The sequence below is a fragment of the Lissotriton helveticus genome, unplaced genomic scaffold (assembly GCF_964261635.1).
Source record: "Lissotriton helveticus unplaced genomic scaffold, aLisHel1.1 SCAFFOLD_1137, whole genome shotgun sequence".
NCBI classification, from domain to species: Eukaryota; Metazoa; Chordata; class Amphibia; order Caudata; family Salamandridae; genus Lissotriton; species Lissotriton helveticus.
In genome coordinates, this window is record NW_027611952.1 from 5,084 (window position 1) to 18,135 (window position 13,052).

General features: G+C 42.9%; 1 protein-coding gene across 1 annotated transcript in view; it reads left to right on the forward strand.

Moving 5' to 3' along the window:
* Positions 1-1,573: 1,573 nt before the first annotated feature.
* Positions 1,574-13,052, forward strand: part of LOC144807260 (carbonic anhydrase 4-like) — a 63,507-nt gene continuing 52,028 nt past the window's right edge. Inside the window, exons 1-2 of the mRNA XM_078673107.1 lie at positions 1,574-1,610; positions 2,594-2,758. Of these exons, the coding sequence (XP_078529233.1) occupies positions 1,574-1,610; positions 2,594-2,758 (202 nt within the window). The remainder of the gene's footprint in view (positions 1,611-2,593; positions 2,759-13,052) is intronic.

A 13,052-nucleotide genomic window follows, 5' to 3' on the forward strand; every position in this document is an offset into this window, starting at 1 on the left:
GCATGAGAGAGTGGATAGGCGTAGAGACAAAAGGTTCAGAAATAAAATGCATTTGTAAATGATAATGCAAAATTCAGTGTTCTTTCTATACTAACCCAATCAGAAATAGGAAAACTGATCTCAACATGAGAGTGGTAAGACCTCACAAGAAGATTTGAAGAGGCAAAGATTAAGTCACAAATCAGCAGACAGAAACAGCCAGCTCAAGAATAGGAGACAGCAACACGGGACGCTCCTCACGCTAGTTAGAAATTATGCAAACCCTAACCCCTCCCCCGGGAACCTTAATTATACCCTAAAACCCAAAAAGACCAATCCACATTTGTGTCAGAACAGACAATTTCTCCTCATTCTGTTGGTTAAGGAAAGGGGGTGTACTGTCACACAACTCTCGCAATGTCACTTTATTCAGAGACTTCATTTTTTGTTTATTCATCTTATCAACTTCCATCCCAGGAAATACAAATTCGAGCCGCTGTCATAGTGCACATTTACTCCATCCCTGTCATGTAACAACTATTGTGCCTTGATTGTTCATTTACGCCGCTCTCTAAGGAAGTGTTCTTCTTCCGATGATTATTTTGTTTCTCCATGCAAACTTTGGCAGGCACATAGGTCCCCTGAAGGACGAACTGTCTTCCACCTACCCCTTCTCACTCAGAATTAACCCGCATTTATTTCTAAAGTGTATTTCAGGCTTTTTCTGCAGAGCATGAAAACCATACTTATACGGAAAACAAACAGTCATTATTAATCAATTATAATGGTATACCACAACACACCCACCCTGTGTGCTGCATTTACCCATCCGCATTCTAGATTCATATTATTTTCCTGTATGTATGAGTAAAGTGCAGTAAGGCAGCATTAGTCCTTTTATGTTTACATTAGCCATAAGCATTTGCGGCCTCCTCCAACATTTTAATTTGCACTTGCGCAGTAGCATTTTCCCTTATGTTAGCCCTTTTCCCACATAAGTTTGCACGCCACACAATTAGTATTAATCACTAGGGGTTCAATTCGAGCAGGTTTCATTTTGCGTAAACCCTGCTCCATCACTATGTTGGTGGAAAACTAAAGGTTGCAGCAGAGAGCAAAGGCCATCCAAATTTCAATGCACAGACAGTTGTATGACAACATACCATCTTTGAAAATATTGTGGTGGAAAATGTAGTGTCATAATGCTAGCAACATAAGTGTCACCTTTACAAATATATGTATTGTATTGTAATATTTAAATAGTGCTTACTACCCCTATGTGGTGTGATGAAATGCTTGCCGACATTGGTAGCATGCTACAGTGTGTATGTAGGGTGTGTGGTTGGAAAGGGATTGTCTTTTTTTTAATCCTATATGAGAAGTGTGTCCGTGTTGCATGTGATGACCACCAGAGGCTATTATCGTGGTATACGACATAGCCCTTTGCAGTATCATGGATAAAGAAGTATGAGAGACTGGTGCGCAGTTTATGATTTTCAATAAGTTGTCAGCTTTGAACATTTCTGCAGGTCTCTTGGTTGGTTAACAGTACTCTGTAGACCTCTTCACTTATTCCATGCCTGTCCAGTTGGCGATGGGTGCTTTATTTCTGCGGACTGATGCAGTGCTCAGTAATGGACATGGCTCATGGGGATTCTGTCTTAAGTTAGAGTAAGAGAGTCAAACAGTTTAAGAGAATTATTATGCAGCCTGTTTGAACTACAGTCAGAGGCCCAACCTCTAAGTGTTAGTTGCAACCCATGATGCTGGTTCATTATAGGATTTTCTTCTTTGAACAGCTGGTGGCAAGAGACACAAAGGGGCAGGGTATCAAAGGTTTTGCTTCGCCCTTGGACCATGGAAGGGGAAACAGGGCGATGCAAACCCTAGAGTGAGATTTGTCAAGCCACACAAGAACACCTTGCATGGCTTGGAAAACTTGGAGTAGAGTAAAGCAACACAAGTCAGCTGCCTTGTATTACTCTAAACCAGAGAGGCGATCCACTGGTGAAGCATGGGTGTTTCCACGTATCCACCCATGGATTTTGGCACATTCCCAGAAGTACTATGAGCTGTAGACTTAGGAATGCGTCAAAATGCTGCACTTTCCCAGTGGAGTCGTTATGGGGAGAAATATGTTTATTTCTCCTTGTTTTTGTTCTCTTTCAACGTGTGCTGCATCCTGAAGTACATGTAGAAAGGGGAAAAAAACTGAGGATAGTTTTTGTGCAGGAAGGTGTCCCTCTCCCTGTCAAGCAGCACAGCAAGGTGTCTTGTTGCGCTGTGTTGCGTGATAGTTTGATAAATCTGGTCCAAAGTACTCCACTATTACCAAACACTTCAACTAACAAAAAATAGACCTATTTGCTTACATTTTGCCTTGCCTACGGTAATGAAATGACCTCAAAAGCAAATATTATAAATGTTTTTGGTGGAGAAAACATTATGCTCCACTCTTGACAAGAAACCACAATAGCAAATGTGTCATGAGTATCTAAATTATTCAAGTAAGGGTGGCCATGATATTCCAGTTCTTGGGGTCCGAGCGCCCTTAAACTTCCTTGCTTGACAAATTCATAAATATTGTTACGTTTGTGTCTATCTCTTCCCACAGGTCCACTTACCTGGAGCACATTGGGCAGCTGCAATGGGAGCCGTCAATCCCCTGTAAACATTACTGATGAACTTGCTGTCTACAACTCCACCCTCACTCCCTTCACGTTCACTGGATATGAAAATGCAAGCAAACTGCTCTCACTTACCAACCTGGGACACACAGGTGAGAGACCCCGCACTGTTCAATCTGGGGCAGGCAACAGATAGAGGACTCTCTGCTCACCCGGGAACACACATGTGTGAGAGGCCTCAACGTCAAAGCTGGTACACACAGGCTACAGACATGTCCGTGTGCAAGAAGGCCCCAAATGTGAGCGATGCCTCACTGTCTAATCTGGGGCAGACAGGTGAGACAGGTTTCACTGACCAACCTTGGGCACATCAAGTCAAGTCATAAGCTTTTATTCGATTTGAGAAATACAAATCATACAAGCAAAAACATCTAAAAACAATTCATTGCATATATAATAATTCTAAAAATGACTCAAAATATACTCAGAAGTAATAAGAAATGTAAAACATAGCTGAAAAGCTAAAAAGAGGTCATGTATGTACAGACAGGAATAAATATATTTATCACACCAAGTGCTTTCCTGGCAGCTGTACATTTTAAAACAAAAATTCAAATATGGCTGGGGCAAACACGGGAATAACAATTTGATATATGTAAAAAGGACCATACGTTTACATACTGTGGGCATAAAACAGCATAAACAAGGACATTAATGTACAGACAGGAATATATAAAGTTATTGCAGCACTATGCTCTTCCTGGCAGCTGTACAATTTAAAACAAAAATTCAAATATGGCTCGGGCAAACACGGGAATAATAATTTAATATATGTAAAAAGGACCATGCGTTTACATACTGTGGGCATAAAACAGCATAAACAAGGACATTAATGTACAGACAGGTATATGTAAAGTTATAGCAGCACTATGCTCTTCCTGGCAGCTGTACATTTTAAAACAAAAATTCAAATATGGCTCGGGCAAACACGGGAATAATAATTTGATATATGTAAAAAGGACCATACGTATACATACTGTGGGCATAAAACAGCATAAACAAGGACATTAATGTACAGACAGGAATATATAAAGTTATAGCAGCACTATGCTCTTCCTGACAGCTGTACATTTTAAAATAAAAGTAGCAGCAAAGAAACAAATATCCACGTTCTCTAGGGAAGATAATAGTACTAGAGCGCTCTTTGAAGATCGGATATTATATTTTAAAAAGATGGGTTTTAAATACTTTACCCCTAAAAAGTGATAAAATTTACAAAAAAGTAGAAAATGACAGCAGCTCTGTCGTGAAATGTTGTCACACGGGCAGGGAGTTTCGGATCTTATTTTCTGGTTTGGGAATGCCACAAGGTGGTGTACAATACCCAATCTAACTCGAGTTAGCACAAATTGATGGGAGGGACGGGACACGTTCGCAAGGTAGGTTTGAAGCCCCGGGGTTAAATTCAGTTCCTTGTAGAACTTCACGGTGGCTAACTCGCCATGCACCTTATCTCGCTCATTCTTTTTAAAGTTTAAAAATGTTTGTTTAATTTCTTTTTTGGGGATTGCAACTGCCAATTCGGGGTCAAGGAGAACATCAATTTCAAATAAGGTTTTGTACCAGAAATGATTGTATTTCAACCACTGTATGCGTAATGAATAATCCAATCCTATACAATCAAGGATAATCTCTTGAGTGAATCGAGTCTCTGGCTTAGCCCAAATAGAGCGCCACAATAAGAGTGGCCGAACGGCTGCTAAGTCAGAGATAAACTCGATCCCTACCTCATCGTGAATTAGTTGTACAGAGGCAGAAGGAGGGACACATAACAGTCTCTTTAAAAACTTGTTTTCGTCTTTTTGGAGCGAAGGGCCTTCAGTATGACCCCACACGCCCGCCCCATACAATGCAGAAGAAACACAACGGATGTTATATATATTGATCATATCTGGGATACTTCTCGATCCAAGCTTGGATGCAAATCGAAATATACTACTGGTGGACCGCAACATTTTCAGTCTGATGTTGTCGAACTCAGATCTCCATGACCCGTCATTAGTGTAAGTAATTCCAAAATAACAAAAAGATTTAACGTGTGTCATCTTATTGCTATCTAAAAAAAAGTTATGCTTCAGTTTATTTACAGCCTGCCCGCACAACATTACATAGGTCTTGGATTTATTCACACGGAGCCTCCTGTTTTGAATAAACAGCATAAAACTATCAATTAGTCGCTGTAACCCAAGCTGAGTGCGGGATAAGAGAACAGCGTCATCCGCATATAATAAGATTGGGACAGGTTTACCTCCTATCAGGGGAGCATCTGCTGGGATATCGGCCAGGTTACGATCAATACAGTTAATAAAAAGGGAAAATAAAAGAGGGGCCAATACGCATCCCTGGCGAATTCCCCTTGAAACTTTGAGGAACGGTGTACATTCGCCTAGGGTACCATAACGAAGCTTACAGGAAAGTTTCTCGTAAAGCCTGGCCAGAAAATGGACAATTTCCTTGACTCTAACAAAACCTCCCAAAGAATGGCGTGATCAACTAAATCAAACGCGCTGCTCAGGTCAGCAAAACATAAAAAAAGATTGCCCTTTTTAGCTACAGTATATTTATTAAAAATGAGGTCCAAATTTACGCATTGCTCCAGGGTACCCATGCCTTTCCTGAAGCCATATTGCACTTTTGTTAAAATATTCGAGTCTGTAGCCCAGGTTTCTAGCCTTTTGAGCAGAATTCTGCTCATGACCTTTACTGAAGCGTCCAACAAAGAAATAGGACGATAATTGGAAGCCTCAGATTTGCTACCTTTTTTGAATAGGGGAATAATAACTGATTGGCCCCAGGAGGGAGGGATGTTACCTTCTGCCGCACAGTTAAAAGTCCTCACCAGAATAGGAGCCCACAAATTCGGTTCTGCTTTTAATAGATCAATGGGGACCCCATCTGGGCCCGGGGCCATTCCCCCCCTTGCTTTTGGAGAGCCCTTCATGACCCTCCTCCAGGGTTATTCCCAGGGGTAGAGGTATCCAGGATGAAGCCTCACTAGCTGATACAACTAGGGGTGTCCCCTCTGGATTAAAAATACTAGAAAAATGAGTGATCCAGTCATTGCATGCAACGTAGGAAGTTATTTCCGGGATACCATCAGTATTTAAAAAGGGGCTGTTGATTGTTTCCCAATAAAGTTTACAGTTTTTGGTCTCAGCTGCTTCCTTTAGCTTATCCCAAGCTTCACTTTGTAAAACCCTTTTCCTATTAAAAATTGCCATTTTGTAGTTGACCCTTAATTGTTTTATTCCATTACTGTCTCGGGGTTTAATGCATAGTACCTTCTTCAATTCCTTTAGGGCGATTGTGCAGGCTTTATCAAACCATCCCCGCTTTATAGCTCTATTAGATGGGGATGTCTTGGTAAAAATACCTTCTATAATGGTGTTAATATTAATAAATTGTGACAATAGGAAATCAGGGTTAATAACATTTTTTAAACAATAACTAATTTCCGTTTTACAACTAATTATGACCTCCCTCTGTTTGGCCGTAGAGTTTGTTCCAGACCATCTGATCCTCAGACCATTTGGTCTAATAGGTACTATATCAGTGGAACAAGTTTCTCCAGTCGCTAGTGTAGCACCTCGTCCCGGAAGGGTAACGCAGATGCTATTATGGTCACTTAGACTTTCCTCTCTGATACACAGGTTTATGAAATCTCCTGTGCTGGAGAACAGAATATGGTCTATGAATGTCCCGGCATCCCTCCCTGTAAAGGTAGGACAAATAACATTCAAACTGTTTTTGTTACAGCTTAACAAGTGTAGGTCAAATTTATTTAACAGTTTGTTTAAGATTGAACCATAATGGCAATGTGGGAAGTGAAGAAAATCCTCACACTCTCCCGCACTCCCCCGATGATTAACCATCACCATTCCAAGGCCGCAGGGATTCCCTTTTGATAGGTGGCATGGCTGGAGATTAAAATCCCCAGCCCATAGAACGTCTGCCCTTCTGTTGGAGGTGCCCAGAACCCTTAAAATTTCCTTTTCCAGGGGGAATAGAATGTTCCCTTTGGAGGCATCAAAGATGTTATTATAAAAATTTCCCTTACTACATTCAACCCTCACTACCTGGCTATGGGTTCCCACAATCGTGCTACTTCTGACTATACAGTTATGTAGCTTATTGGACAGAAGTAACAAAAGGCCCCCCTTGGCCCTGCCTGAACTAGATTTAGTGGCTTTAAGACAGTGGGATGAGTAACCTTCTATATTTATTTGCTCTTGGCACCAGGTTTCTTGGAGGAGGATTATATCAAATCCTTCCCCTATAAACTTAGACCAGAAGAGAGTGTCTAGTTTCCCTGCAATACCGGCAATATTCCAGGAAATGAGGGTAAGGCCGGTAGACTCGGTGGTACCATAGACAGCTTGCTCCGACTGGGTGGCGCGGGGTGTAGTTAAATTAACCTCCTTGGTACTCTCACCTAAGACAATTCTAGGGACAACAAGGGACACACATGCTTCAATACTGGTACATGAAACACCTTTCCATGGATACCCAACTGCAGGCCTACAGATAGGGGTTTGGATATTACTCGGGTTAGTTTTAAAAGGGAGAAGTTCTGCAAGGCTGCCGTCCTGTACAGAATCCTCCCATGTGACCACTTGTTCACTGCGGGGTACATAATCCAAAGAGGGGGCTGCTATAACACTTTCGTGGACAGGTTGCACGCATGCAACAGACCCTAACTGCCTGATGGCGGACTGGCTTGATGATGGTAGGGCAGAGAGTCAATCAACCATCTCAAGACAGTCGAATCTGTTGTTAGTGTGAATACCTTGCCACCCGTCACCCATGAAATTGCCTTTGTTAGGATACCAGGGACGAGGTACCCATTCCCTACTCCTGCTCTTTTGGGTCAGCCAAGGACCTCCATAGTTCCATAATTGTTCTGGAGGTAAAACCCAATTCGGTGGCGGTATTGGGGGGTGATAGTTATATACGGGGGGGTAGAAGAAGGAGAGTCGATGGGTATCGATTCCCCCTTTCTTCTCCAAATCAGGCCACGAGCAAATATGATTCACGGTGGATGCGTCTTCACAAGTAACAATGATGCAATCCCCCTGAATACTCTTGGGACTCGCCCCCACCCATGGTACTCTACGGACAGATGATATTCTACTGGTGTTAGAGGGCTGTAATGGCCTATTAATACTAAGCCATTGAAGGATTTTATTCAGGAGGGACCAGGATGGTTCATCTGTTCCTGCTGTTAGTTCGGGTACTCCCGTTAGAATTACCGTAAATGGGGAGACCTCAGGTGACAGATGAACTGGGCGTTTGGATCTAGGCCCCTCTTGCCCTCTGAAGAATTTGATTTTTGGGGCACTGGTGGTTTAATTTGGGATGGCTGCAAAGACCCCTTGGCCGCGGTGAGGTTGGCAACTGTAGGTGGAACTATAGGGGGAGGAAAAGAAGGATTTTGCTGATTTGATAAGGATGACTGAGATGTAGATTTGGCTGTTGACTTAGAATTAGCACAATTATTTGAAGCTTGTGGTAGGGGGGTTAATGGCTCTTTTGTTTTTGCCTGTACTATGGGCATAACAGGTGGTCTAACTGGGTTAGCTGGTGTGATCCCAGGATTGTCCACTACCGAGCCCCCCCGGGATTTACGATTCCCGCCCTGGTCTGGTTGGGTAATTTAGCAAGGAGTGTGGCAAGTTGCTTCTCAATTGCCATAATACTCCGTTCCAGGGGTTGAAGATGGTATTTTAATAATTCCCTGAATCTATCGAAGAGTTGTGGAGTATCGTAGTCAATCAGAATGGGGCCACCCTCTTGAACATTGTCCAGTGTGGGACATTGCAGATTAGATAAAGCAGGTGGTACAGAATTATTACTGGAATGAGCTTTATTGAGTGGTGGTACGATAGACCCTTTCTTTTTATTGGTGTTATGGTGGTGTTTGGTGTTGTTCCCCTTTTTATAGACTTCTGGCTGTTTTGGAACAGCACCTTCTCTACCCCCCTTGAGCTGGGTTTCTTGTTCGGGATCTTGTGCAGGTTCTTCAGACAGAATCCGCTCAAGGTCCGGGGTAATCTCAAGACTCCCAGTCGATTCCAATTCCAATGATAAGTTAGTAGCTGATAAATCAACAGCACTTGGGATGGAATGAACTTGGGCTGTTGTACCAGACTGTAATAGAAGTGGGATAGGAGAAGCTGATGGAAATGGGGTTAAGGCCGCTGCTATGGGGCCCATTGACGATCTCCGGGCGATCGCAAGGTCCTGGGACACCCTACGTTCTAACAGAGAAATGTTTTGATTAATAGCCTCAGTAGTTTTTTAGATGAACAGGTCAATGGGACCTGTGAACGAAGCAGCTTTTAGAGCAGTCTTACTTCTGGAACCCCTGGTCATTATTGTAAAGGTTAGAAGTCAGGTTCCCAAGTACTCAAGTGTCTACAGGCAGTACCTTTTTGAGATGATGGCAGCGTCTGATAAGTAGGAGCCAAGGGGGGTGGCCCAGCCCAGCCTGGAACTGTCTGGAACGGGCTGAAACGGGCCCGCCCTTGGCCCGGGCTTAGCCCGGCGCTGCCCCGCGCGCTCCCGCGAGGCGGGGGGTGACGCTTGCTCTTATGCGCCTCCTGGCGCGCTTCCCGTGTGAAGCACTTCCGGGAAGGCTGCTGGGTGATGTAGTTCCACCAGGCGCTCGCCCCCACTCGGCGGCCGCTGTGAAGTGTTGAAAGCGGCGGCGGGGGGTGAGCTGCGCAGCCGGTGGCAGGAGAAGGGCTCCGGTACTGAGTCAACAGGGCTCGCACAGGGTAAGGGTCCTCCGTTCAGTTTACTAAAATTGCATCAGGGTGTCCCACTCGCCCGGGAGTGACGCTTGCTCTTATGCGCCTCCTGGCGCGCTTCCCGTGTGAAGCACTTCCGGGAAGGCTGCTGGGTGATGTAGTTCCACCAGACGCTCGCCCCCACTCGGCGGCCGCTGTGAAGTGTTGAAAGCGGCGGCGGGGGGTGAGCTGCGCAGCCGGTGGCAGGAGAAGGGCTCCGGTACTGAGTCAACAGGGCTCGCACAGGGTAAGGGTCCTCCGTTCAGTTTACTAAAATTGCATCAGTGAGTCCAAACTTTGGGAATGCAGGTGAGAAGGGCCTCAGTGTCCAACCTGAGACAGACATGTAAGCGAGACCTCAAAGTCTAACATAGGACTCACAGATGAGAGAGGTCTAACTGTCCAAGCTAGGACACACAGGTGCATGAAATTGAGTCTCAAAATTGAGAGAAGACATGCAGTTCAACCAGAAACACACAAGTAGAAAGACTTAATGTGTACCAGGGCCCCACCATTGAGAAAGTTCACCCTATTCAACATGGGGCAGATGTGAGAAAGTGCTTGTCGTGCATACAGATAGAAAATCCTCAACAGTACAAACTAGACGAATCACTGACGGAATATTGACGTAAAAAATCGACGTCAAACATATTGGAGGCGAACTATCAATGTCAATAATATCGAAGTCCTATCTACATTATGGTAAGTACAAAAATATTGAGGTAAAAAATATCGTTAAAAATATTGTTTTTTTTAATGTTTAAAAATAATGTAAAATCAAGTAAATAACACATATATTTAAAATAAACATAGTTAAACATATGTTTAAAATTATAAGTATTACATATGTTAAAAAAATGTAAAATATACATATAAAATAAGATATATATACTTAATAAAATTTACAAATAATTATTCTAATAACATATAAATTGTTAAAAAACATTTTATACATTATTAAATACATACATACACATACAACAATATAAGTAAAAATATACAAAATATATATAACAAATGTAAAAAAAAACATTTTTTTAAATAAATTATACACTACATTTACTAAAACAGTAAATATTGGATAGCATAGGGGTAAGAATTACTATTCCCACTCCGGAGAGTGCAAAAGTAGGGAAATTGTTGGATAGCGTAGGGGTAAAAATTACCATTTCAACTCCAGAGAGTGCAACAGTAGGGAAAGTGTTGGATAGCGTAGGGGTAAAAATTACTATTCCCACTCCAGAGAGTGCAACAGTAGAAAAAGTGTTGGATAGCGTAGGGGTAAAAATTACTTTTCCGACTCCAGAGAGTGCAACAGTAGGGAAAGTGTTGGATAGCATTGGGATAAAAATTACTATTCCCACTCCAGAGAGTGCAACAGTAGGGAAAGTGTTGGATAGCGTAGGGGTAAAAATTACTATTCCAACTTCAAAGACTGCAACAGTAGGAAAAGTGTTGGATAGCGTAGGGGTAAACATTACTATTTCCACTCTAGAGAGTTCAACAGCAGAGAAAGTGTTGGATAGCGTAGGGGTAAAAATTACTATTCCAACTCCAGAGAGTGCAACAGTATGGAAAGTGTTGGATAGCATAGAGGTAAAAATTACTATTCCAATTCCAACCTTGTAAAGGTTAGAAGTCAGGTTCCCAAGTACTCAAGTGTCTACAGGCAGTACCTTTTTGAGATGATGGCAGCATCTGATAAGTAGGAGCCAAGGGGGGTGGCCCAGCCCAGCCTGGAACTGTCTGGAACGGGCTGAAACGGGCCCGCCCTTGGCCCGGGCTTAGCCCGGCGCTGCCCCGCGCGCTCCCGCGAGGCGGGGGGTGACGCTTGCTCTTATGCGCCTCCTGGCGCGCTTCCCGTGTGAAGCACTTCCGGGAAGGCTGCTGGGTGATGTAGTTCCACCAGGCGCTCGCCCCCACTCGGCGGCCGCTGTGAAGTGTTGAAAGCGGCGGCGGGGGGTGAGCTGCGCAGCCGGTGGCAGGAGAAGGGCTCCGGTACTGAGTCAACAGGGCTCGCACAGGGTAAGGGTCCTCCGTTCAGTTTACTAAAATTGCATCAGGGTGTCCCACTCGCCCGGGAGTGACGCTTGCTCTTATGCGGCTCCTGGCGCGCTTCCCGTGTGAAGCACTTCCGGGAAGGCTGCTGGGTGATGTAGTTCCACCAGGCGCTCGCCCCCACTCGGCGGCCGCTGTGAAGTGTTGAAAGCGGCGGCGGGGGGTGAGCTGCGCAGCCGGTGGCAGGAGAAGGGCTCCGGTACTGAGTCAACAGGGCTCACACAGGGTAAGGGTCCTCCGTTCAGTTTACTAAAATTGCATCAGTGAGTCCAAACTTTGGGAATGCAGGTGAGAAGGGCCTCAGTGTCCAACCTGAGACAGACATGTAAGCGAGACCTCAAAGTCTAACATAGGACTCACAGATGAGAGAGGTCCAACTGTCCAAGCTAGGACACACAGGTGCATGAAATTGAGTCTCAAAATTGAGAGAAGACATGCAGTTCAACCAGAAACACACTAGTAGAAAGACTTAATGTGTACCAGGGCCCCACCATTGAGAAAGTTCACCCTATTCAACATGGGGCAGATGTGAGAAAGTGCTTGTCGTGCATACAGATAGAAAATCCTCAACAGTACAAACTAGACGAATCACTGACGGAATATTGACGTAAAAAAATCGACGTCAAACATATTGGAGGCGAACTATCAATGTCAATAATATCGAAGTCCTATCTACATTATGGTAAGTACAAAAATATTGAGGTAAAAAATATCGTTAAAAATATTGTTTTTTTTAATGTTTAAAAATAATGTAAAATCAAGTAAATAACACATATATTTAAAATAAACATAGTTAAACATATGTTTAAAATTATAAGTATTACATATGTTAAAAAAATGTAAAATATACATATAAAATAAGATATATATACTTAATAAAATTTACAAATAATTATTCTAATAACATATAAATTGTTAAAAAACATTTTATACATTATTAAATACATACATACACATACAACAATATAAGTAAAAATATACAAAATATATATAACAAATGTAAAAAAAAAAAATTTTTAAAATAAATTATACACTACATTTACTAAAACAGTAAATATTGGATAGCATAGGGGTAAGAATTACTATTCCCACTCCGGAGAGTGCAAAAGTAGGGAAATTGTTGGATAGCGTAGGGGTAAAAATTACCATTTCAACTCCAGAGAGTGCAACAGTAGGGAAAGTGTTGGATAGCGTAGGGGTAAAAATTACTATTCCCACTCCAGAGAGTGCAACAGTAGAGAAAGTGTTGGATAGCGTAGGGGTAAAAATTACTTTTCCGACTCCAGAGAGTGCAACAGTAGGGAAAGTGTTGGATAGCATTGGGATAAAAATTACTATTCCCACTCCAGAGAGTGCAACAGTAGGGAAAGTGTTGGATAGCGTAGGGGTAAAAATTACTATTCCAACTTCAAAGACTGCAACAGTAGGAAAAGTGTTGGATAGCGTAGGGGTAAACATTACTATTTCCACTCTAGAGAGTTCAACAGCAGAGAAAGTGTTGGATAGCGTAGGGGTAAAAATTACTATTCCAACTCCAGAG